Here is a 22,295-nt window from a genome sequence, read left to right on the forward strand (position 1 = left end):
CCTTTGAATGGCTGAGGAGCCTCAACCTCTTCCACAGCAGAACATGCCTGACCTCCTTCTGTCATCACAAGGACTATGAGAGGAAATGGCTCCTGAACAGTCTTGGCTCTTCTGGCTTGTGAAGTAAATCAGCAGGTCCAAACTCACCCACAACAGCCAACTCAGGCCAAAAGCCTTGTACACAGGACAGTGGCCAGAAATGCACATGGAGACAAGGAAATAGCCCCAAGTTACAGAACAGAAAGTCTAGAGATTGAATAGTTGGGATGCAACTATGGCAGAAAGGATTCAAAAAAGGAAGAGAGGAATAGAAAGAGAAAAGGCACCTGGTGATAGTATGAAATTAAAGCATTGGGAAATGTCAAAAATTGTTAGGTCAGGTATTGTGATGCAATGATGCTGAGAAGGAGATATAAAATCAACACCTCTGGCACTGATGCCAATGAGCAATAAACATCTCATAGGGGAGAATAAAAGTGCATTTCAACAATCTAAAGAGGAAAATATGACTAAGGAATCACACCCTGTGAGAAAATAATTTTTATTTTTTAATAATGATGACTCAGTCTCCATAACATATGCAAAACACCTGGTTCTGACGTGTGGATAATTAGAGAGCTACCAATAAAACAACAATCATAATTATGCAGATCAAAGGATTACATTATCTGTGATATGGGGGTGGTGGTGTGTCAAGAAAGAGGGTGAATGGTTTTTCATGATTCTTCAGTCAGCCATAACACACATTAGTAGCTTTTATGGATCTCATAATCATCGTGGCTAAGAAAAAAAATCCTGCTTGAGCCACAACTGCAGGGTGTGTGTAAGTAACTGCATAACTGGAGAAACCAATAACAAAACGAATGGGTAAATTATAACTTTCAAGTAGAGCTGGATTCCCATCAAAGTTCAGCCCTCACATAATGAGTCCCCTTGTCTTTCAGGCTTAAAATTCACATTTTCCAGAAGTTATTTAAAGGCAAAATTTCCTTTCTAAAGAAGGGCTTATCACAATCTGTCCCCTTACAGAAATGGTGCAGTTGTTCAGCACCAAGAGAAAAAAGACTGAAGGTAAGGGAGATCTAGAGGGTCATCACACTCACCTCTGTCATACAAGGATAAAATCCTCAACATCAATTGCAAGAGATCAGACTTGAAAATCTCTCTTCCATCCACAGCTCTTGCAATGGAAACTCTTCAAGATCCTTCTGTCTCCCATAGTTAAAAATTTCCCCTTAGTGTCCAGCCCAAACACACTCAAATCCAGACTGTTCCCTTTTCTACATGGACAGCAGGATTGTTCTGTATTTCAAACAGCCCTGCTACCTCCTTCCTCAAGAGCCAGCTGATAACAATCTCAACCTCCATCTGGCCAAGCCAAATCCTTTCTTTCCCAGGATACAGCCAACACAGCCATACAGATGTCACGTACATATTTCAGATTAAGATAACCTCTGAGTGATTAGAAATTTGCACAGAAATGTTTAACACTCACAAATTTAAAATGGCATCATTGCATGCTCATGAGACAGGAGGATTTCCTGGAAGTGATACCACCAGAGTTTGGTGAGAACAGAAATAACATTACTGCTGTTAGGCTCATTCCCCTGTGATTTACTACTGCATACTCTGACAGTGCCCACACTGAGCTTTCTTTTCTAGGAAAAAGAAATTCTAAACCTAAACTCTGGATTTTGACCTAAACCCAAAATTCTTAGAACTTCTGTTTTCAGAAGTGGCAGTTCCACAGGCCAATTTGAATCAGCCTCACGCAAAGGGTGCCTGAGTTCATACTTCTCCAAATCTGAAACTAATGCAGAATGATTAGGTGGTGCTTTCACCACCTGTTTTCAGGACAGAAGAAAATTACTCCAAAGAACAAAGAACAACTATTAAAATGAGCCTCACTCAGTAAGTAGCCAGCAACAAACTATCTCCAACAAAATCTAACTCACAGCCACCCACCCGAAATTATAGCGCAGGCTTGGTGTGAATCAGCATGCAAACACAAGACCTGGGGGGAGGGCTGTCCCAAGCCCCAAAAGAAATTCCCCTTAGCACATCACTTTCGGCATGAGCACTATGGCTGGCAAAGGCCATGGGAAGCTGGACTGCCTGGCAGGTGACACCCACCCGGGCAGGTATAAATAGCCAGCAGCAAGCACGGCCCGCAGCACTTCGATTGCCTGTATCTCGCTGAGCAGAGCTTTGCATCTGGGGCCGGAGAGCTGATCCCTTCTTCACCATGAGCTGCAGCATCAAGAGAACATCCAGCACCTCGTACCGGAGCGGAGGAGGAGCTGGCGGCGCCTGCGGCGGCAGCAGCGGCCGCAGCTCCTCCGTGTCCTGCCGGCGCTACGCGTCCTCCGTGATCGGCGGCGGCTACGGCGGGGCAGCGTGCGGGGGCTACGGCGGCGGCCTGAGCATGGGCGGCCTGGCCGGGGGCTTCGGCGGGGGCTTCGCGGGCAGCTGCGGCCCCGGGGGGGACCTGCTGCTCAGCGGCAATGAGAAGGTCACCATGCAGAACCTCAACGACCGCCTGGCCTCTTACCTGGAGAAGGTGCGAAGGCTGGAGGAGGAGAACGCTCAGCTCGAGCACCACATCCGCGAGTGGTACAGGAAACAAGCTCCCAGCGTTTCCAAGGACTACAGCTCCTACTACCAGACCATCGAGCAACTCCAAAATCAGGTACGATCCTCCCGGCACACGTGGCTCCATCTCGCACATGCTCTCCTCTCCTGCAAGCCCTTCCTCCTTCTTGTTTTCTTCTTCCTCCTCCCTCGTCCCCAGCACTCGGCTCTACCGTGCTGGTGGTGCTGCAGGCACAAACGTGCAGAGCTGCACTCCCATCCCCTGGGTGAGCAAAGCCCCAGAGCAGCCCAGGGGCACCAGGGCCCAGCCCGAGGCACCGGGAGCTGCAGCAGCCACAGACACGCTGGCTCGCACAATGGACATCCCACGCTGTGCAGGTGCCTCCAAACCAGCCCTGTGTGCTCTGCAGTGCTTCCCCTGCTCCCACCCACATCAGCTGCATGGAGAGCAAAGCCAAAGCACCTGGCTGGCAGGATCTGAGCTCCCTTTGTCCTTCCACACTACTACAGACACCAGTGGAAGGACTGAGGTCTTCCCTTACAATCAGTGTTTTTCATAAAGGGATCACTTACAGCATCGGGGCAAAGCCCACACTGCCTCCTACACCCAGAGTGCAGAACCCCATGGGCGTTGACCATTTCCCAACATAAATGTTCTTCTGTTCTTTCCCCCATGATTACACCCTTTCATCAAAATCTTTGGAAAGCCAAAACCTTGCACACACCAGTCCCTGTGGCATGGCAATTCAGGAACTTTCTGTGGCTCCTAAACTACTCCATGAAACAATTCCAAGTCCAGCAGTAACACTCTGCCAAACCTTTGTATCTTCTTTCTGCTCATCATGGAAATCTAGACAATGAAAGACTCCTGTCCACCTTCCCCTTTTGCAGATTATTTCTGCCACTGTGGACAACAACAGAATGATTCTGGACATCGATAACAGCAAGATGACTGCCGATGACTTCCGAATGAAGTGAGTACCTCCCTGTGAACCTTGCCTCTTTTGTCTCACAAATTTTATGAGACTCATCAATGTGGGTGTATGAAGCCCTGTCTAAAGTGGAATGATCAAGCCTACACACTGTAATGAAATGAATTTGCAATGCTTTCCTCTGTACAGGTATGAGAATGAGCTGGTCATCCGTCAGACCGTGGAGTCTGACATCAATGGCCTGAGAAACATCCTGGATGGTCTCACTACCACTCGGTCTTCACTGGAATCCGAGCTGGAGTCCTTGAAGGATGAGCTGATTGCTCTGAAGAGAAACCATGAGGAGGTACAATCCAATGATAAATAGCACAGCCAGAGACATAATCCATCAATTCTTCACAGTTCCCACCATCACATAGCAAGTCAGTTTTACCTGATGCCATGGGATTGTCGTTCCTTTGTACCATGGTGCTGCTTTTTCCCAGCCCAACAAATGACCTGTGTGTGCTCTTGTGTCTCTCTCTGGACTCCCTACAGGAAATGAGGCAGCTCCAGTCCCAAACTGGTGGCGATGTGAGCGTGGAGGTCAATGCTGCTCCTGGAGAAGACTTGACAAAGATCCTGAATGACCTGAGAGATGAATATGAGCAGATCATTGAGAAGAACCGCAGGGAGGTGGAGCAGTGGTATGAGGTCAAGGTACGTAGCAATGCCCAGAGTGGATCTCCTGTGCAGGGACAGCCCAGACACCCTGGTCCCAGGGCTGGCTGAAAGGGAGAGGCTCCCTGGAGATGTGAGTACTCACTCAGCAAATCTGCTCCCTGTGGCTCAGAAAGTGTCTCTGGGTTTTGACTCTGCAGATCCAAGAAGTCAATCAGCAGGTCACTTCCAGCAGCCAGGACATCCAGACCAGCAGCCACCAGCTCAGCGAGCTGAGGCGCGAGATGCAGAACCTGGAGATCGAGCTGCAGGCTCAGCTCAGCACGGTACGTGGGCAGCATCTGCGGCCCTTCCCTCCCTGGCACGGGCAGGGAGCCGGGGAACTCTGCTCCTCAACTCTGTGTTTGCCTTTTAGAAAAGCTCTCTGGAAAACTCCCTGGCAGAAACTGAGTCTCGCTATGGCCGCATGCTCCAACAAATCCAGGCACAGGTCAACTCTGTGGAGGAGGAGCTGGGCAGCATCCGCTGTGAGATGGAGGGTCAGAGCCAGGAGTACAAGATGCTCCTGGGCATCAAGATGCGCCTGGAGCAGGAGATCCAGCAGTACCGGGCCCTGCTGCAGGAGGGGCAGCAGGATCTTGTGTATGTTCTCTATTTGCAAATAATGGCACAAATTGTATCCTATGCTTTTCTCTCTTGGCACTCATGGAAGACAGAGCAGGATATTTTACTTGTCTATAGCTGAAATCTAAATTCATCAACTTTTTTCCAAGGCACCTCCATTGAAATGTGTCTATCAAAAACTTCCTAAGCACATCAAACACCAAGGGAAACAGATTGTTACTGACAGGTTTTGAGTTAATCAGTTCCTTTTGACCTGCCTGTGCAGAGTGAATTCCATGAGAAGAATCACTGTGCCAAACCAAACTGTAATGAAGTTCCTTCTGTCAGCAGACAAACAAGCACAGCTGGACTGTGAGAGTACAAGAATTATACTGCAACAGTCTCTTGCTGTCTCTGTCTTTTACAATTTTCTAATAAAATACAGCTGAAGGGAATGAAATGAAAAAACATATATAAAAATATATTTGCAAGATCCAGGAAAAGCTGAGCTGTTACATGCACTGCACATGATGTCAGAATGTATTTACTGTTACCTTCATTAAAACTTCTTTCCTTTTTCAGATCATCTCAAGGAGCTCTCCAAGGAGGAGGAACGTCCTCCCACTCTTACTCTTCTAGTTCCTACTGTCATGGTCAATCTAGTGACAAGGCAGGTAAGAAACATCTTCCAAAGAGCATCCAAATTTATGGCTTCCACATTTTGTGTTTCATCCCTTTCCCTGTTAATACCAACCTTGTGCTATGGCTTCCACATCTGCAATTGCAGCAGGGATTAAACTATTCAATATCAAAGCTCTTAATTTCAAAGTGGTTTGGCTCCAATTCCAGAGACAGTTTAACCTCCTTTCCCATGCTTTTGCTAACAAATGGATATTTAAATAGTGGATGGGTCTGAAATGTCAGTGCTGTAAAGAGACTCTTGCTTTCCCTATCAGAGCAATGGTTTCTTCTTTCTTTCCACAGGACAGTCAAGAGTGTGCTAAGACAGCTCCGACGTGTTGGGTTCCCTGGTGCAGTTCCCAGTGCCGTGGGAGCAGCCTGGCCCCAGCAGTACTGCAGCACCCACACACACTGTGACCTACCCCTGCACACACTGCTCTCCAAATGCTACTCATGAAATCTAAATTAATAATTACTAGGCTTTTCATAAAACTATCTACTCCTCCCTTTTCACACTGTCCATCATTGTGATCACTGTGCTTTCACTCAGTGCACTTGGTTCTCTACTGAACAACAATCCCTTGAATAAAGCTTTACCTTTCTGCAATGCAAAGAAAACTCTGTGTCCAGCAGTCTATTTGGTGTACTAATATTCTGTTTACATTTAGGTGTAACAAGTCAGTTGCACAAAGAAATTAAGGTTGCATGAATTCTGCAACATGGCTCCAAAGAAATATGTGAATCCTAAATCATATGATGACTGGATAAAATCCTGGAGATGAATAATCACATCCATGGTTATTAAACTCAAGGGTGACACCTACGGGGAAGAGAGGGGTGGGGGAACGCCTTTTTCACAGCATATGTTGCAAGTAGTTGATTTGCCAATTCAGCAGCTGAAGTGAAAAATCAGGATTAATTAACCCCAAAATTTCATTAAAATTTTGTCAAATCAAAACAACTTTCCTTAGAGCTCCTGAACAAGAAGTCAATCCTATCCAGGCAGCCTTTTCCCAGATTCTGGGTGAGAGCTCTACCTAATTTTGTTCAATTAAAGCAAAGGGTTCGATCAGGAAATGAGTGAGGAGTATGAAAGTTCTACTAACCAACATTCAGTTGTTGGGATTATTCCTCCTGCCATGCTGGAGAACCTGAACTCAAGTCTTTTATTTGAAAGTTCCACATGGAGGAGTGTGTTCCCTTGCTCCATAGGCTCATTCCCAGCTCCATGCTGTGTGGAACTCTGGGTGGAGAACGGCACGGTGCAGGCAAGGTTCAAGCTTTGTTACTAAACCTGCCCCACTTCATGTACCACACTCGGCTCATTTGGGCTCAACAGAGGAAGAAAACGGGTGAAATATCTCAGTCATTTCAAACTTAGAAATCTGCATTTCAGTGTTTGGTTTGCAGGGCTGAGGAAGCTGCTGAACAGGGTCGGCCACATAGCAGGGGAGTGACTGCACTGCCGCCCTGTCCCAGACCCTGGGTGGGTCTCAGAGGCTTCATTGTTCCCCGAACACCTCCTAAACCACCGACATTTCTTATCCTGTCACGCAGCTTTACACTTACACTTCGGTGTGCAAAGAGAGTCAGGACAGGTAGAACATCATCGTTTTTGATAACAAGGTATTCTTTTAAAATGCATCAAAACCGTTCCATGTTACAAACCAAGCTGAATTCTCAGCACAGCGGGAAAGGGATGAGTCAGAGAAACTATTTCCGTGGGAAACAAAAGTTTGTAAAGTCAAAGCAAATCTGCCTCTCCTTGGAGTCACAACAGGACTCTTCTGCTCTGTGCAAGTAACAGAGACTCCTTTATCTCCCCTATCAACCAACGCTGACTATCAAAACCCCTCAGCACCAGCCAGCTTTAATGGACTTTGGGATCAAATACTTTCTCTAGGCACAGTTTAACCAGGAAGAATGTCTGTAATCACAGAAAGGAGCCATTCGTGCTCTAGTCTCTGTGTTGGGAACATTCCCGAGTCCCCTGCTTCCCTGCTGCTCTCTTTTAGGTGGGACACACTTGCAGTCCCAGGATGAGGGAATGCTGTGGTTGAGCCTCATCCTGCTCCACTGGCACGTCCTACAGCTCCGTACCAGGGACAGGATTTATCTGTGGGTGACAGACCATTTATTTACCAGGATTTATCTGTGGTCCCTCTATTCGGGTTGGCTCCCCAGCGTCCTCTGATGGCAATTAAGGAAATAACAAGTAGAATTTGCTATCAAACTGCTCCAAACACTCTCAAAATTTAATTAATTAATTAATAAGGCCTGGGATACGGTTTGTAGAAGGAAAGAGCAGATTCATTAATACGAAAATCGGCACTTTTTTGTTTTTATTTCATTTCTTGGATGCGATGGCTGTGCTTAGCAGCGGAACCTGCAGGGGGCGCTCTGTGCTGCTCCCGCTTCCCAAGGCCCCAAATTCCCGCGGTTTATGGCTCATTTCTGGAAATTAATCACCCCCAGAGGGATAATACAACATTTTCAGGAGGTTTGGTGAAGATAAGAGGGTGAAATGGCTGTATGGAGAGGAATTCAAGACAAGAACCAGCATTCAGTGCACTGGGCTCTCCGAGGGGCTTCACTCTGGATGAGGATTCTGGCACACCTGCAGGGCTCAGAGCCGCAGCAATGCTTCCGTCTGCGAGGGCAGCGGTCAGGTATGCACAGGTACAGCAGCCACTGCTACTCCTGGTGCCTGTGTGCACAGTCCTGCCAGCCTCTGCCACTCCTGGCTACAAGGAAATAGAACCACGGAGGTGACAAGGCAGATTTCCCTCTTGGCCCACCACCAACGCAAGGGATGAGAAAAGAAACTCTGACTCATTGAGCCTGTAACAATGAGAGAGAGCAGAGGAAGCTGCTCCTGTGATATTTCTGCCATTTACCAGCCCACCACAGCCATCAAAAATAGCAGCAGCCAAGTTAAGTATGAGAAATCATGCAGGAAAATCCTTTCTCTCTGTAAAAATTTCTGTTAGGTTTCACATCATATATAACACTTTGGAGTGCTAATCCCAACAAACCTTGAGATTTCTTTAAGTGCTTCCACACTGTGGCTGCTTTATCCCTGGAAGTGTTCACAGCCTGGCTGGAGGGGCTCGGATCAACCTGTTCTAGTGGGAGGTGTCCCTGCCTGTGGCAGAGGGTGAGAGCTCTGAGGTCCCTTCCCCCCGAGCATTCCATGATTGCACGATAAAGGACAAGTGACAGCGAACACGTAGTCTCAGGCACATGGAGCTGACTCTCAGAGCTGCTGTGGTAGTGCCTGAAGAGAGGTTTCTGCTGGCTGCAATTACTGCTAATAGCTGAGTGTGGGAGCCCACGCTCCCGCGGCTCCGCCAAGCCTGGCTCCAGGGAACACCTTTCCTGGCACACACCTGTGCTCCCAGCCCTGGCAACATGCACAGGCTGCCATCAAAGGCACCCACAGCCTCACTAATCAACCTTTTCTGACAACATTCCCAATCTTAGCTCAGTTCTTTCCCACAACCTGATGTCAGGCTATTTAAAATCACAGCTGTACCCAGAAGTTCCTATAAGGGTTTGCATAAGCCTCACAGTGCTCACACACACACAAAGATTTTTAACAAATTCCAACAATATAACATATATATAACAGATAATATAACAGATAATGCTGTTAGAAATCATGTCACCAGATTTCATCCGTTATTAAAGCTGAATCCACTAGGAAAGCATGAAAAGGCACTCAGAAAGCACTTCTGTCACTTGCTTTGCTGGTGGTGAGCTGCCCAAAACACAGTTGGCACAAACCTGTTTTTAATCAAAGGAAGATTTAAAGCTGAATATGGGTGTTAGAATCTGGTGGCAAACCATGGCTCTTAGTTAAGGTAACAGTCAGGACTGCCTGGGAAGGGACTTGCCTGGTACACACAAACAGGGGAACACAGTCCTTTATGAAAGTGGCACAAACTGTCCAACGTAGTGAGAAATCCCCTTTTGTTCCCTCAAAGTTGTGTGACCAGCCAGGGCAGCCAGAACCAGGGCTCCAAAGGAGTTTCCATGGGCTGAGAGTTGCCATGAGAACCATGTGTTAAAAACACCTCCCTGGCAGCAGCTCCACAAACCAGAGACTGCAGGGCTTGCCCTCATAGAGCAACAGTTGGATTTTCTCACTGAGCCTAACCAGATATCTTCAGGGTCTGAGAATTCCTGTCAAGAAAAACTGAGTATGAAACCACTGGTAAGATCAGGAAAGCCCAAATACAAGGATCCACCAGGAGGGTATTAAGAGAGCTCCTTGTTTTCTAATTAGATCCAGAACTAATGTTTGAACTAATGTTTAAACTAACGTTTAAGGCTTGCACAGTCAAATCTCTGCCCTTACTGAAGCTGTGACTTACCCCTATGATCAGAATATATTCTTACAAAATTAACAAGAGAAATAATAATCTACAAGTCTATAAATACAAGTATATGCATGTACATATAAGAACACATAGATACAAATAATAGACATACAAATGTTTTACAGACAGGAACAGAATAAAACAGCTCAGCTCTGTGCTATGAGCCCCATCTACTCTGTGTCCCTCCCAAATGTAGGATTTCTTTTTGGGCAGGAATTTTCCATGTGGTGTATGGGAAGATCCCTGTGGATAGCCCCAGGGCTCCTCCCTCAGCAGAATCATGGCAAGTGTCCAACAGCCACCTCTCCCGCAGCCTGGGGCAGGTTCAGTCCCTTGGGCTTTGGCACAGGTGCCTGGGCTGCCTTTGCTGCTGCCTGCAGAAACCTGACTTTTGGAACACATCCTCCTGTCAGTTGGCTGTTTGACTCTCAAATAATAGTTTCCAGCCCAATCATACCTTGCTGAGATTTACCAGCCAGATAACAGGCTAAAGGAAGTGTGAAAGTACATCCAGTGAGTCGATTTGCACTCCCTAGGGCTTGGTGCCCCAACTGAGCCCTCCTTCCCACACAATCTTTAATCACAAGATAAGAAAATCTGGCTTATTTTCCTGTCTCAGGTACTTTACTCTCTGATTTGCTTTATCATTAAAGTTCTGGAATGGAGGAGTCAGGAGTTTAAAGCTAGTTATGTTTCTAGGGAAACAGGGACAATAATGGAGCATTTCCACACCACAGCCAGTTTCAAGGATTTGTGAAATATTTACACTGCTCCCAGTTAAGTATTTGAGCTCTTCAGGAGGATCTTTTATGTATTTTCCTCATACCAATCTGTTCAAATCTTCTATAAACATAGCAATCATTGAGAAATTAAATTCTGTGCCCCAATAGCACTGCAGCAGCTTGGGCAGGAATCATTCCAGTTCAGCTCAGATCCATCATTTCTGTCCTGCCATGAACAAACCAGAGCCCTGGACAGAGATGTCTTGTCCTGTGCCTTACTCTCACAATTTCTGATAACACAGAACCCTTACACAATCTTATTTCTCACTGCTTTCAGTTCAGAAACTATGCATTCCCTTCACCACAATCCTTCTACTTTGCAAAAATAGCAATTTTGAGCAAATTCCAGTGTTGCTCTGCTCTTCCCAACCCTCTTCTCCAGCCACTCACAGCTGTGTGTGCATGTGCTGGGGCCTGTCTCTTCAGCACAGCTACATTCTTGTCTCACAATCTGTTGGCACATTCAGTCAATATATGGCACTGCCAGGTTTGTGAGGATTAAAAAAAAAAAAAAAAAAAAAAAAAGATTTATGATGGGTTGTAAAAGCCAGACAGCCAAGAAAGGTATCTTGGGCAAACCATAACTGCAGTTACCTTGCTATCAGCTGCAGATCAGAGCTTGTTGTCACTGGTTCTTCCCACAAGGAAGTTAAAAATAAAAAATAGAAAATTTTGTGCTTGAATTAAAAAGCTGCAAATATTTAATGCCTCTGATCTTCAAAAGGGGAGAAAAACATTCCAAGTTATAATTTTAAGAGTGTCTGTGACATGATTGGTTGGGAGGGTGGACAAAGTTCATATGAGCAAGAGAATGGAGACTAAAAATGTGCACATGAAAAAGCAGCACATTTTCATTGATGGAAGCAAAGGCAGAAAGGAAGAATTACCAGAAAGGACAAACAGTTAAAAATTTAAAAAGTAAATCCAGAATAATAGATTGGCTTTGCTCATTCATCCATAGATGCAACCATGGAACTGCAGGCACTAACAAAGTTGGTTAAAATGTTCAGCAAGTTCATTAAAGTGTAATTGCATTAGCTATCCCTGGAAGCAAATTCAGTAGGATGTGAAAAGACAGAAGGATATACCAGTACCCTCAAGGGCAAGAAAAAAAGGCTTCACAGGACAATGAATAAAGCTACCCTGAAACAATATGAATGATTTTATAAAGCAGCAGAGACTGGCAAGGCAGAGAAGATAAAGGTAAAGCAGAACCAGGTCTCAGCCAGGAGCTTGGGCGTGACTGGATGACTTTGCTTGAAAAAATGTGTCTCCCTTCCCCTCTGATAAGGTAGAGATAAGGGAAATTCCCTGTGCTGACCATTCCTTATTGGGAAAAAGCTGACCCTACCATAAATTATAGTACTGGGAGAAAAAGAAACCTACACTGAATGCTAACAGCACCTTCTGCAGCTTGCCACACTGAAGGCTTTTCCAAGCATTTACGTACACATTCTCACTGTAAGGGAGTCCCTACAAAACAAACACATGCAACCATTAAGGTAGAGCAAATGGAAAGTTAAAATATTTAGAATTAAGTCTTAGCAAAAATGCTGTGTGAGGGATTGATCTGGTACTAGAGGCTTATGCTGTATTTGGTGTTATAAATCAGATTAATCCACTTGACTGTCTGTCCCAAGCCTTTCTTCTGACACTTGCAGCTGTACTTCCAAACTGCCACTAAGAATTGCAGTCCATTCTTTGGGAGATTCTTCCCTGTAAGCTCATGCAAACCTGACCTGCCTGCAGTACCTGATCAATATTCTGACAGTGATTGCTGCTTTTACTCCAGATATTGCAGAGGGCATCCAGAAGCCTTCCAGATCCCAATTTTCATGAGCTGGATCATAAAATATCATGCAGCATGACAGATGCACTTTTTATTTTGCAAAACCCAGAAGTACACTACGTTGAGGTCCTGATATGGGAGTCCAGGGAATGCTGAACGAGTACCTGGAGGGAGAGATGGTCATCTCTCCTTGCACCAGGAGACAGATCTCAAAAAGAACACATTGCTATTTATTCTCCTTTCAGCTTCTTGCTTTTCTGTTCAGTGAAGAAAAGCACATGCACTGATGCTCTTTACGATCTAAGTAAGGACTTTAATAAAAAAATAACTGTTCTGCAGCTGCTGTCTCAGTCACCTCCTGACACACTATTCCACCTGCTCACAGCCCTTGGAGCAGTTACTGGCTGGGCAGGTTTGTCCCACCCAGGGCTGAACAGGACATTCAGGTCTCCAGAAGGAACTGGTGTGTCTCTGGCAGCAGGAGCGTCCCTGGGGCTGTGAGGAAAGGCTGCAGTGTTCCAGTGCAGGATGGAGAGCTGTGGAAGGCACAGGTGTGTACAGAGAGGAAGGAGCTCTGCTGTGGTGTCCCCAAGCATGGCACATATCCTGTGTGTATCCAGTGATATATTCCACACCTGAGTCACTGCAGAATTCCTCCTCTGATACGGCCTCCTCATTGCCTGCTGATACAGGTGCCTTGGCAGGCCTCCCATTCACTGTTTGCTGTTTCCCTCCCTGAATTCGCCCCACAGTTTGACACCTCTGTACACAGGGGGTGCAGCTCATTGTGTAGCCTGAAACACCTGGAGCATTTTTCATTGGTGTAAAAAGGCCTGGCTGGTCCCAAGAGCTGCAAGTGCTGCCAGGCCAGAACTTCCTCTTTCTCCAATACACTTCTGAGGAGTTCCACAGAATTTAGGGGGAATGAGGAAGAAAGAGAATGGAACAAAAGCTCTGAGGATCCCCTTGTGTGTTAGAGATGCTCAGGGAGGAGTTCACAGGAACAAAAGCTTTTGAAATCCATCTTGGATAATAGAGGATCTGAAAATTTTAGAAATAACATTTTCATGACTCTCCAAGACCAGAAGACTAAGTAATTATGTTTCTTCTCTTTGCTTCTCTCTTTCAGTAGCAATCAAAGGACTCAATGTGTAATCAGACACTTGTTTCATCTCACTCCCCAGGTACTCAGGGATGTCATTGCTTCTCTCTGCTACAGATACAGCCACGGCTGTTCCAGAAAGATTCTTGTGTCTGTAGAAAACCAGACTCTCAGACACAGCACTTTCTCTGTTAGCCCAAATGGAACCGAGATTAAAGACAGAAAGAGTGAAAGCTTCCTTTCTGAAAGAATTTCTCAAGGGGAATGCAGAGGGGTGGGAACGTGAAGGTCCACACACACTGTTCACCACTGGGGCTCGTACAGGCTCTGTTATCAGGCTGAATCACTGTTAAAACAAGGCTTTGTGTGACTCCGCTCTGGCCGCGGCGCTGGCCGCAGTGGGTGCGCTCCTAAGCCCTTTGTTCACATGTCGGTAAACTCTAACCAGGTTTAGGAAAATTCCCCTCGGTCGGGAGGCGCCTCCTCCAAATCCCACCTTTAGCTTCAAGCGGTCCGGGGGAGGGGATGGCGCCCCGCGTGCGGAGGTACCGGGAGGAATCAGCCCACGGCGAGCCGCTGACCAATAGGGGAACCGCCGTGTTGGCAGGAGGCTCAGGGCTGATAAATTCCATGGGTCTCAGATAACACATTCTGGAGACAACTCCCATTGTCAGCGGCATAAAAGCGGTGCGGTGGGGAGCAGGGCACTCTCCTGCCCCGGGATCAGGAGCCGCTGAGGTGCAGCTTAGCTCAGGTCCCTGCTCTTCCTCCCCATGGCCAGTTACAGCTTCAGGCAAACCAGCTCCTCCGTGGGGGGGGCCCGGCGCCTCCTCCCTCCGCTACAGCGGCAGCTTCAGGGCCCCCAGCATCCACGGCGGGTCTGGTGGCAGAGGTGTGTCCGTGTCCTCTGCCAGGTTTGTCTCCTCTGGCCTGGGAAGCGGCCTGGGGGGGGGCTATGGTGGAAGCAGCTTCAGCAGCAGCTTCAGCTATGGGGGTGGCCTGGGCGGCGATGGGCTCCTCTCGGGAAATGAAAAGGCCACCATGCAAAGCCTGAACGATCGCCTGGCCTCCTACCTGGAGAAAGTGCGTGCGCTCGAAGAGGCAAACTCTGACCTTGAAACCAAAATCCGAAACTGGTACCAAAAACAAGGGCCGAGCCCAGCTCGGGACTACAGTCCTTATTTCAAGACTATTGAGGACCTTCGGGACAAGGTATGTGTTAATATTTATCAAAGATCATCTTTGATTTCCACTTACAAAGGAAGCATGAAAACCCTAGAAGTTCCTTAGGGAGCCCCTAGAAAGCATCGCAGGTCATGGGTAGGAGAGGAAGGTGAGATGTGAATGCAAGGAATGGGTGAGGGGACAAAGTCAACATCAGTATGGAATTACCTACTCTTTTAAATGATAGCCAAGAGGAGGTACAAACCAGGCAGTGGGGGATGCCCGAGTGCTGAAGTCTGATAATTTAACAAAGCATATGTTTATGCACATACATATACACATGCTAGTCATGTACACACATATGACCATATATAAACTGATACGTAATGAGAGCCAAGCAGTGTCTCTGCAGCCTCTCACCTGCCAGAGAGCTTGAAAACCCTCAGAGGCCGAGGCACACTGCTTTAACAATGAAAATAAAAATGGGTTTAGAGTAATTTCTTTTTCACATTTCCCATACTTAACCTTGGAATTAAGTGAAGGGAAACATTTGGCGAAGGAAAAAAGGAAGCAGCAGACATGAAGTAATCAATCCCATATATAAATGCAGGATTTGCCCCAGGAGCCTTTGGGTACCTGATAACAGATTGCTGAGGTGATACACACCCTGCATAACACAGGGAGTAGCTGATTAACTATGTAAATAAATGAAAGAAAACTTGAGGTTTAGTTTTCTGAGTTCAGCCTGGAGTTCATGACCGCTCCCACGCAGGTTGCTTCTCCTTGCTGCAACCCATCCACATTCGTTCCTGATTTAAAATCTGAGCTCTGCTGATGGCAGAACTGGCAATGGGATTTCCTTCTGTTAGTATTCTTTCCACTCCTTTCTTTTGCTCCCATTAGTTAGCAGTAAGAAACCATGCAAGTGGTTTGTGGATGATCTTTTGAGTTTTAGAAGTGGCAGGCATAGAAGATATGCTTTCTAGGTAAAACTGAACAGATTCCTTCTAAATAAAATTTCCTTCAGAGGCTTTAATGATGCATTAAAAGAATCAATAAACACTATCCTGAGTATTCTAGGAAATAAAGATGGTCTCTCAAAGTCCTCTCCCTCTCAGCCAGCACATAGTTTTTTCTCACTGTGGAACTTCTACCTAAAGCCACTTCATACAGCAGACACAAGGATGTGTCCAAAACAGAATCCTGGCAGAACTACATGATAAATCTGTGTGACTGTTGCTGTAGATCACTGATCCTTCCCTACACCTCTATTTGCTGTAGCTGCAGATGTAATAGACTCTTCACTCTTATCTGCACAAGAGGGAAGCTGATAACAGTTGTTTCAGCCTCAGTAATGAGCTCTCATTGTTTGCAGATCCTTGATGCCACCATTGATAACGCCAGGATTGTGCTGCAGATTGACAATGCCAGGCTGGCTGCTGACGACTTCAAAACCAAGTGAGTAATTCCTGAGAGGGAAAAGATCTCATGAGTAGGGCAAAAATCCTTGTTGAGCCACAGGGCAGTGAAGCAGGAATGGAATGCCCCTAAAACCCCTGTATAAATATTGGTTTGATCCTGTGCATGCAGTCGAACCCTTCCTGTCTTTGCTAAGAGCACCATCTGCACACTGAAAATTTTGCATAATGTGAAATATGTGAAGAAAGGTTTAATGCTCGATGACATTTACTACACCATAAATCCTACAAACCCAGATACATTCATACTGTGTTTCTTGTGATTAATCAGTGAAGCTGAACTGGTTTGTTTTGCCTTTTTTAAGGTTTGAGACTGAGCAAGGTCTGCGCATGGGTGTGGAGGCCGACATCAACGGCCTGCGCCGCGTCCTGGACGAGCTGACCCTGTCCAGAGCCGACCTGGAGCTGCAGATTGAAGGACTAAAGGAGGAACTGGCCTACCTAAAGAAAAACCACGAGGAGGTAAACCCCAAGAAATATGTTTGAAAGTGGCACTAGAAAAACAGCCTGTGGAGATGTGGAGTCCCTCAAGATTGCCCTGGGCTCTCCAACAGTGAGGAAAATATTTCTGTGTAGACTGGGATCCCTCCTGCCAGTACCTCAGGGGAATCAGTCAGCTTTAGCCCTTGAAGAAAGGACAGAAGGTTCATAATGTTTTCAGTTTACAATTGTACCTCTTTTGTCTCCTCTGCCATTCCCCACAGGAGCTGAGTGCCCTGAGAGGGCAAGTAGCCGGTCAAGTGAGCGTTGAACTGGACTCTGCTCCAGGCATTGACCTGGCCAAGATCCTGGCAGATATGAGGGAGCAGTATGAAAACATGGCTGACAAGAACAGGAAGGATGCTGAGGCCTGGTTCCACAGCAAGGTAAAACCCCTCCATATTGTACAAACACTGACCAAAAAATCCGTAAAAGAAACAACTATTAAAACACATAGAAAAGTGCTGTGACAGCCTTAGGTCCCCCACATTTCTCACATTGTGTTTTCCCTGTCTCAGACTGAAGAGCTGAACCGTGAGGTCGCTGTTAACACCGAACAGCTGCAGAGCAGCAAGTCCGAGGTCACCGACCTGAGACGCACCCTGCAAGGGCTGGAGATCGAGCTGCAGTCCCAGCTCAGCATGGTAGGTCACAGTCTGCATTTCCTGACACCCCCCCACTGAAAAGGGCCCTGTTCAGAGTCCTGCACTGGCAGCAACCCCTCCTGTGTGTGGTTTCCCGGCAGAAAGCGGCGCTGGAAGGCACCTTGGCCGACACGGAAGCGCGTTACGGGGCACAGCTGGCGCAGATCCAGGGGCTGGTTGGCAGCATCGAGGCACAGCTGGCTGAGCTCCGAACTGACATGGAGCGCCAGAACACCGAGTACAAGATCCTCATGGATATCAAAACTCGGCTGGAGCAAGAGATCACTACGTACCGACAGCTCCTGGAAGGCCAGGAGTCCCAGTAAGAATCTTTTGTTTGGCCTCCTAAAGCTGACCATGTCATGGTGCTAATTTGCTGCAGCACCTTGGTAAACACAACTAAATGCTCCTGGAGTTCTACAGTTTTGATCAAACTAATTTTTCTGGTCCATGGTGGAGCTAGAAATGTTACAGTTGCCATTTACATGAAGTGAGACCTCAAAGAGTTTCTAAAGAGGAAGGGAACTGACAAGCAGCACAGTAGATTAATTGCAACTAACAGTTGAAGTGATCAGCTGCATCAAAGTCAGGAAAAGTGCAGTTAATAATGTTTTACAGAATATAAAATCTAATACCAAATTCCCATAAACTCCCTGTTACCAGGCAGAGAACCTTTACCCAACAGTGTGGGAGGAAATCTGGGTAGAGAAGTGAAGGCAATCACTGAGTGACACAGCTCTATTTCATCTCATACAGCCTCAAGGAGGAAAAAAACGAGGCAGGGTTGAAAGGTTTTGGTTTCCTCTGTTACTTCTTTTCCAGAATGTCTTTTCCCAATGCAGTTTAAAAATGCATTTCCTACAACAACTCCCTGTCCTATGCTAAGAAGGAGAGCAGAGATGGGCATCTCTTCCCTGACTGCACACAGTGTACCTGATTGATAGACAATTTGCTGTCACCCATCCTCATCTCATGCAGCATTTGATGTATTAACTCTCCTTTCAATTTTTCTCTCTGTTCCACAGGATGTTTGGCTCTCTTTCGGGAACTGCCGGTAAGAATCCTTTCTCTTTCAGGAGAAATTTTATTTTCTAAAATACACATAACTGGTACTTGTGTCTGTTCTAGAGACCAGGGTCTGCACAATTTGTCACACAAAAAAAAAAAAAAATAAATTACAAATTATGTCTCTGGTTAGAATGGAAAAAAAAATAGCAATTAAAAGATATCAGTTATCAGAAAAACATCTCAGACTCTGCTAGAGTAAATGCTAAGTAAAGCACAAAACACTTAATCATTTCCCTAGATGAAAGGACACGGGAATTGAAGCTTGGCCAGCTAAGGGGAATTGCAGGAACATGCCAGTAAAACCTGCCTTGAGCTGTTAGAGGTCAGCGGTGTCATAAAAGGGATGAGTCAAATCCAGGCGGTGGAGAGGAAAAGTTCTGAGAGAAGGGAATGAGAGATGAGCCCCAAGCCAAACTCAGCACCCATCACAGAGTGGTCTGTGTGAGCTGGGTTAAATAACTGCTGTTCTTTCTCCCCATGTTACTGCAGATAAAAGAGACAAGCACTGAAGGTCCTTCAGAGGTCAACTGCAAACTGAGAAAAAGCAGACAACACATGTGGATTGAGATGGAGAAATCACTCTGAACTGCTGGAAATGACTGCTGAAACATGGAAGGTTCTTGGCCACACAAAGTTTAGGCAGATTCATTCATTTAGTGATGATTAAGATGCAAATTGGGTCAGCTTTGCAATTATTTCTAGGTTTTGCATGTACTGAATTGCTGTATCTACTCAAATAAAGATTATATTCTTGCAATCTTTGCTTCTTTGGAGTTATTGTGATATTTCACTGAAGTTTGGCTTTACTCAGGCAGGAATTAGCCAGCCAGCCTCCCTGAGAGTGTTCACAGTGTGGGGAGCTTGGGCTCCATCCTGATTCTTGCTGGCTCCTCTTGCTGGCAGGAGCTTGGAACAGAGGCAGCAGCAAACCCAGCCCCTCGCTGGGGAACACAGGAGTGACCTGGGTTTCTCACTTCAGTGCTGTGCACTCTGCAGAGCAGGGGCAGTGGGATGGGAAGTGGCTCTGGAGAGATGTTTCATAGGGTAAAACACAAAGCAAAATGCTGGCTCATAGATAATTCCTGCAGGAGCTCACAGGGGTGAGCCACAGTCCGGAGAATTCTTCACTTCCATTCCCCATTCACACAGAGCTTACAAACCTTTAGCACCAATTTAAGCCCCCTTACCCCTCATGCCATTGCAAGGATAATTATCCTAGCTGAAATTCCAAGTAGAATCACTTTTAGTTCCAACACCCAGAAATCACTGACTTTATTTCCTACCATCTCTCCCCAAACTGACAGCCAAGGAAACTTTCCAGGGACTGTGCCAAAAGCAAACCATGGCTCCAGCCCAACCAGCACCTTCCCAGCTCCTGCTGTTACCAGAGGCACAGTTTGCACCCCAGATGGGGGGGAATGAAAACAGGGATATGTCCAGACTGAAAGTACCCCAACACTGCTCCCCTCCAGAGTGGAACAGTTTGCAGTCTGTATTTCAGGGAGACATCATAAAATCCTTCAGCACTTCTCTCCTTGGCCCTGGGAATGTCCATGTTCCCTTGCTCACAACTAGATGTTCACAACTGATTAATGGAGTGTTTGCTTGGCTTGGAGCACCCAAAGGCTCTGGACCTCCTCTCTCAAGGTGGGGCAATCCTCTCCAATCCAAAGGTGCTGGTGTTGGGTTTGGTTCAGCAGTGACTCAGGTGACCTTTCAACATCAGCTGTCACTTCTGACAGCGACAATCCCAGCTCAGCCTCTGGAATGAAGCATGGTGGCACTAAGCAGTGGCTTCACTTTGACAGGGGAAAACTGTGACAGGAGAGAAAAACAGCCAAAAAAAGTAAGACACAGAGAAAGGGACAAGATAGGTAGAAGAGGGGGAAAGATGGGCAGAATCAGAAGGAACAGTGGCCCAAGAGGACATGGGGTGCAGGGAATCCAGGGAGCTCACCCATTTCTGTGGGGTTCACTTCTGGAGTAGCCAGGAGAAGATCTCGTGTGTTCAGCACAGGCAGTTGCTGAGTTCAGACACATTAACACATGCTTTGTACAAAACCTATTCCCCACAACACCCAAACCTGGAAACCTCCCTACATGAAAGAACAAACAGCTCCAGGTTTGTTTTTTAATCTTAACAAATCCCATTCCCTGAGAGCAATTTCTTGTGACAAAACCAGTCAGGGTGGGAGCTCACTGCTGCACATTTCTGGTATTGTCCAGCTGCGAATGTGCACATCTGACAAGAAATTCTCATGCTTCAAAAATGCAAGCTATAAAAATCCTGAATTCTATTTTTTACAGCTTAGTTTTAATTTTATTTTATAATTTTATCGATTTTGTCCTGTATCTTTAAGGCAATGAAGGATTTCTGGTGAAATGTTTGATATAAATCATTCAGACACTATAATTTTAGAGTCTGGTTCAGGAAAAAAAATGTATTTTCTAAAGGTATGTCATGTCTCCTCTGAATGATGGTTTTATCACTCATAGAGTGATCACTGAGATGACAAACAAGCTGCTGCTTGACTGGAACTTGCTGTCCTGAGAGGAGGGGCTGGAGTGTGTCAGCTCCGTTAATCCCACAGCAGAGGTAACAAAAGGGTTGGTGCAGCACAGGCATGTCAGGGAATGTCTTCCAGGAAAGCTCTGTGGAAGATGACAACCAAGGAGTTCAGGTACCACAGGTATAAAGCTGAGACTGTGCAAAGGACAAGTCTGTGTGTCAAGACATTGAATAAAGAATTTCTGAACAAAGGTAGTGAGACCAGAATAAAGGCATAAGCTTGAAAGAGCCTTATTTTTTTATTTTCTTCAGCAGGTGATAGGCTTCTATTTCCTTGTAGAGCCTGTAAGGAGAAAATACTGTAGAAATTATTGCCTAAATTATGTTATGGGGCATGATCTGCATTGGCTGCTTGATGTATTTTGTTTCCAAATATTCAACAGAAACAACCAGCTTTTATCTAGCTGGTTCTTGTAAGTGTTCATCTGACACTGATCCAGCGTGATGCCTGGGGACATGTTAGAAAGCAACAAAGTGTGTTTCACCATTGACCTTCCAAAGGAGTTATCACACCTGAGTGAAAGAAGACTCCACAAAAACTCCCCAAAGTTTCCTACTAAATTCTGTGGTGTTTTGTTGCTGGGGTTTTTTTCATGGAGTATGATCTGCTTATTGTGGGTTCTCTCAGTTGAACAGCCCCTGGCAGTACACGCACTTCAGGACATTGACATTACAGGGGTCTTTAAGACAATTTGAAAATTTTTTATCTTCAGGAGGGCTTGTCTGAACTTGTTTCCTGAGCCACCAACCCTTGGAGACACAGAGATCTGGCAAGGCACACAAACCATTAATCTGCCCAGCAGCAAAACTGAAGGGCTGTGGCAAAGGGCCAGGTTCAGCTTGAAACATGTTTCCAGAGCAGTGAACACCCACCCATGTGCTCTGCTCAGCCTGGGGTGAGTGGCCATGCCCAGAGCCAGCCTGGGAGGGCACATCAGAGCTGGACTCTGCCATTTCTTCCCTCCCAAGTGCACATCTCTGAGTGAAAATGCTGTGCACTCCCTGCTCCTGCATTAACAGCTCAGCTGGAAATGTCAGAAACCCCCTTGGTTTATTCCAACAACTCCTGTGAGCCTTGGGTTGTCCAAAACCCTCACCCTGAGCTCTAAGCTCAGTTTCTGTACTGTGAGTCTCCACCCTGAGCTCTAAGCTCAGTGTCTGTACTGTCAAAGACTGAGCTAAAAACACAGAGCATCTTCTTATGATGCTTTCAGCAAACATATCAGTTTTCTTCACTAAGCTTTATTTGAGGTCCCTGTGCTGTACAGAGCACTCTGTGTACTGGGCTGCCACACTGCCCACCCAGCCCAGCCAGCAGGGCAGCTCTGCTGCTCACACAGCTCCCACATCTGCCTTCCCAGGCTGTGCA

The 22,295-nt window shown here is 46.3% G+C and overlaps 2 protein-coding genes across 2 annotated transcripts; both read left to right on the top strand.

The window, feature by feature from the left end:
• Nucleotides 1–2,245: 2,245 nt before the first annotated feature.
• Nucleotides 2,246–6,078, top strand: LOC130263988 (keratin, type I cytoskeletal 16-like). The gene is made up of 8 exons (XM_056511862.1): nt 2,246–2,689; nt 3,484–3,566; nt 3,714–3,870; nt 4,062–4,223; nt 4,385–4,510; nt 4,600–4,826; nt 5,370–5,461; nt 5,772–6,078. Exons 1-8 carry the CDS (start codon nt 2,246–2,248, stop codon nt 5,789–5,791), a joined length of 1,311 nt encoding a protein of 436 aa, XP_056367837.1. The 3' UTR covers nt 5,792–6,078.
• Nucleotides 6,079–14,211: 8,133 nt separating this feature from the next.
• LOC130263995 (keratin, type I cytoskeletal 19-like) lies at nt 14,212–19,114 on the top strand. The gene is given in 9 exon segments (XM_056511874.1): nt 14,212–14,331; nt 14,333–14,735; nt 16,063–16,145; nt 16,471–16,627; nt 16,870–17,031; nt 17,164–17,289; nt 17,391–17,611; nt 18,315–18,343; nt 18,847–19,114. Coding segments are annotated over 9 exon segments (1,236 nt in total). The 5' UTR covers nt 14,212–14,296; the 3' UTR covers nt 18,867–19,114.
• The last annotated feature ends 3,181 nt before the right edge of the window (nt 19,115–22,295 follow it).

This window comes from Oenanthe melanoleuca, chromosome 27 (genome assembly GCF_029582105.1).
Source record: "Oenanthe melanoleuca isolate GR-GAL-2019-014 chromosome 27, OMel1.0, whole genome shotgun sequence".
NCBI lineage: Eukaryota > Metazoa > Chordata > Aves > Passeriformes > Muscicapidae > Oenanthe > Oenanthe melanoleuca.

What these genes read in the sequence shown, in the direction of transcription:
- LOC130263988 (XM_056511862.1), top strand. Translation starts at nt 2,246, where the DNA reads ATGAGCTGCAGCATCAAGAGAACATCCAGCACCTCGTACCGGAGCGGA. An exon ending in TCGAGCAACTCCAAAATCAG is followed by an intron (nt 2,690 to 3,483) that starts GTACGATCCTCC and finishes CCCCTTTTGCAG; the next exon opens with ATTATTTCTGCCACTGTGGA. An exon ending in AGCAGTGGTATGAGGTCAAG is followed by an intron (nt 4,224 to 4,384) that starts GTACGTAGCAAT and finishes TTGACTCTGCAG; the next exon opens with ATCCAAGAAGTCAATCAGCA.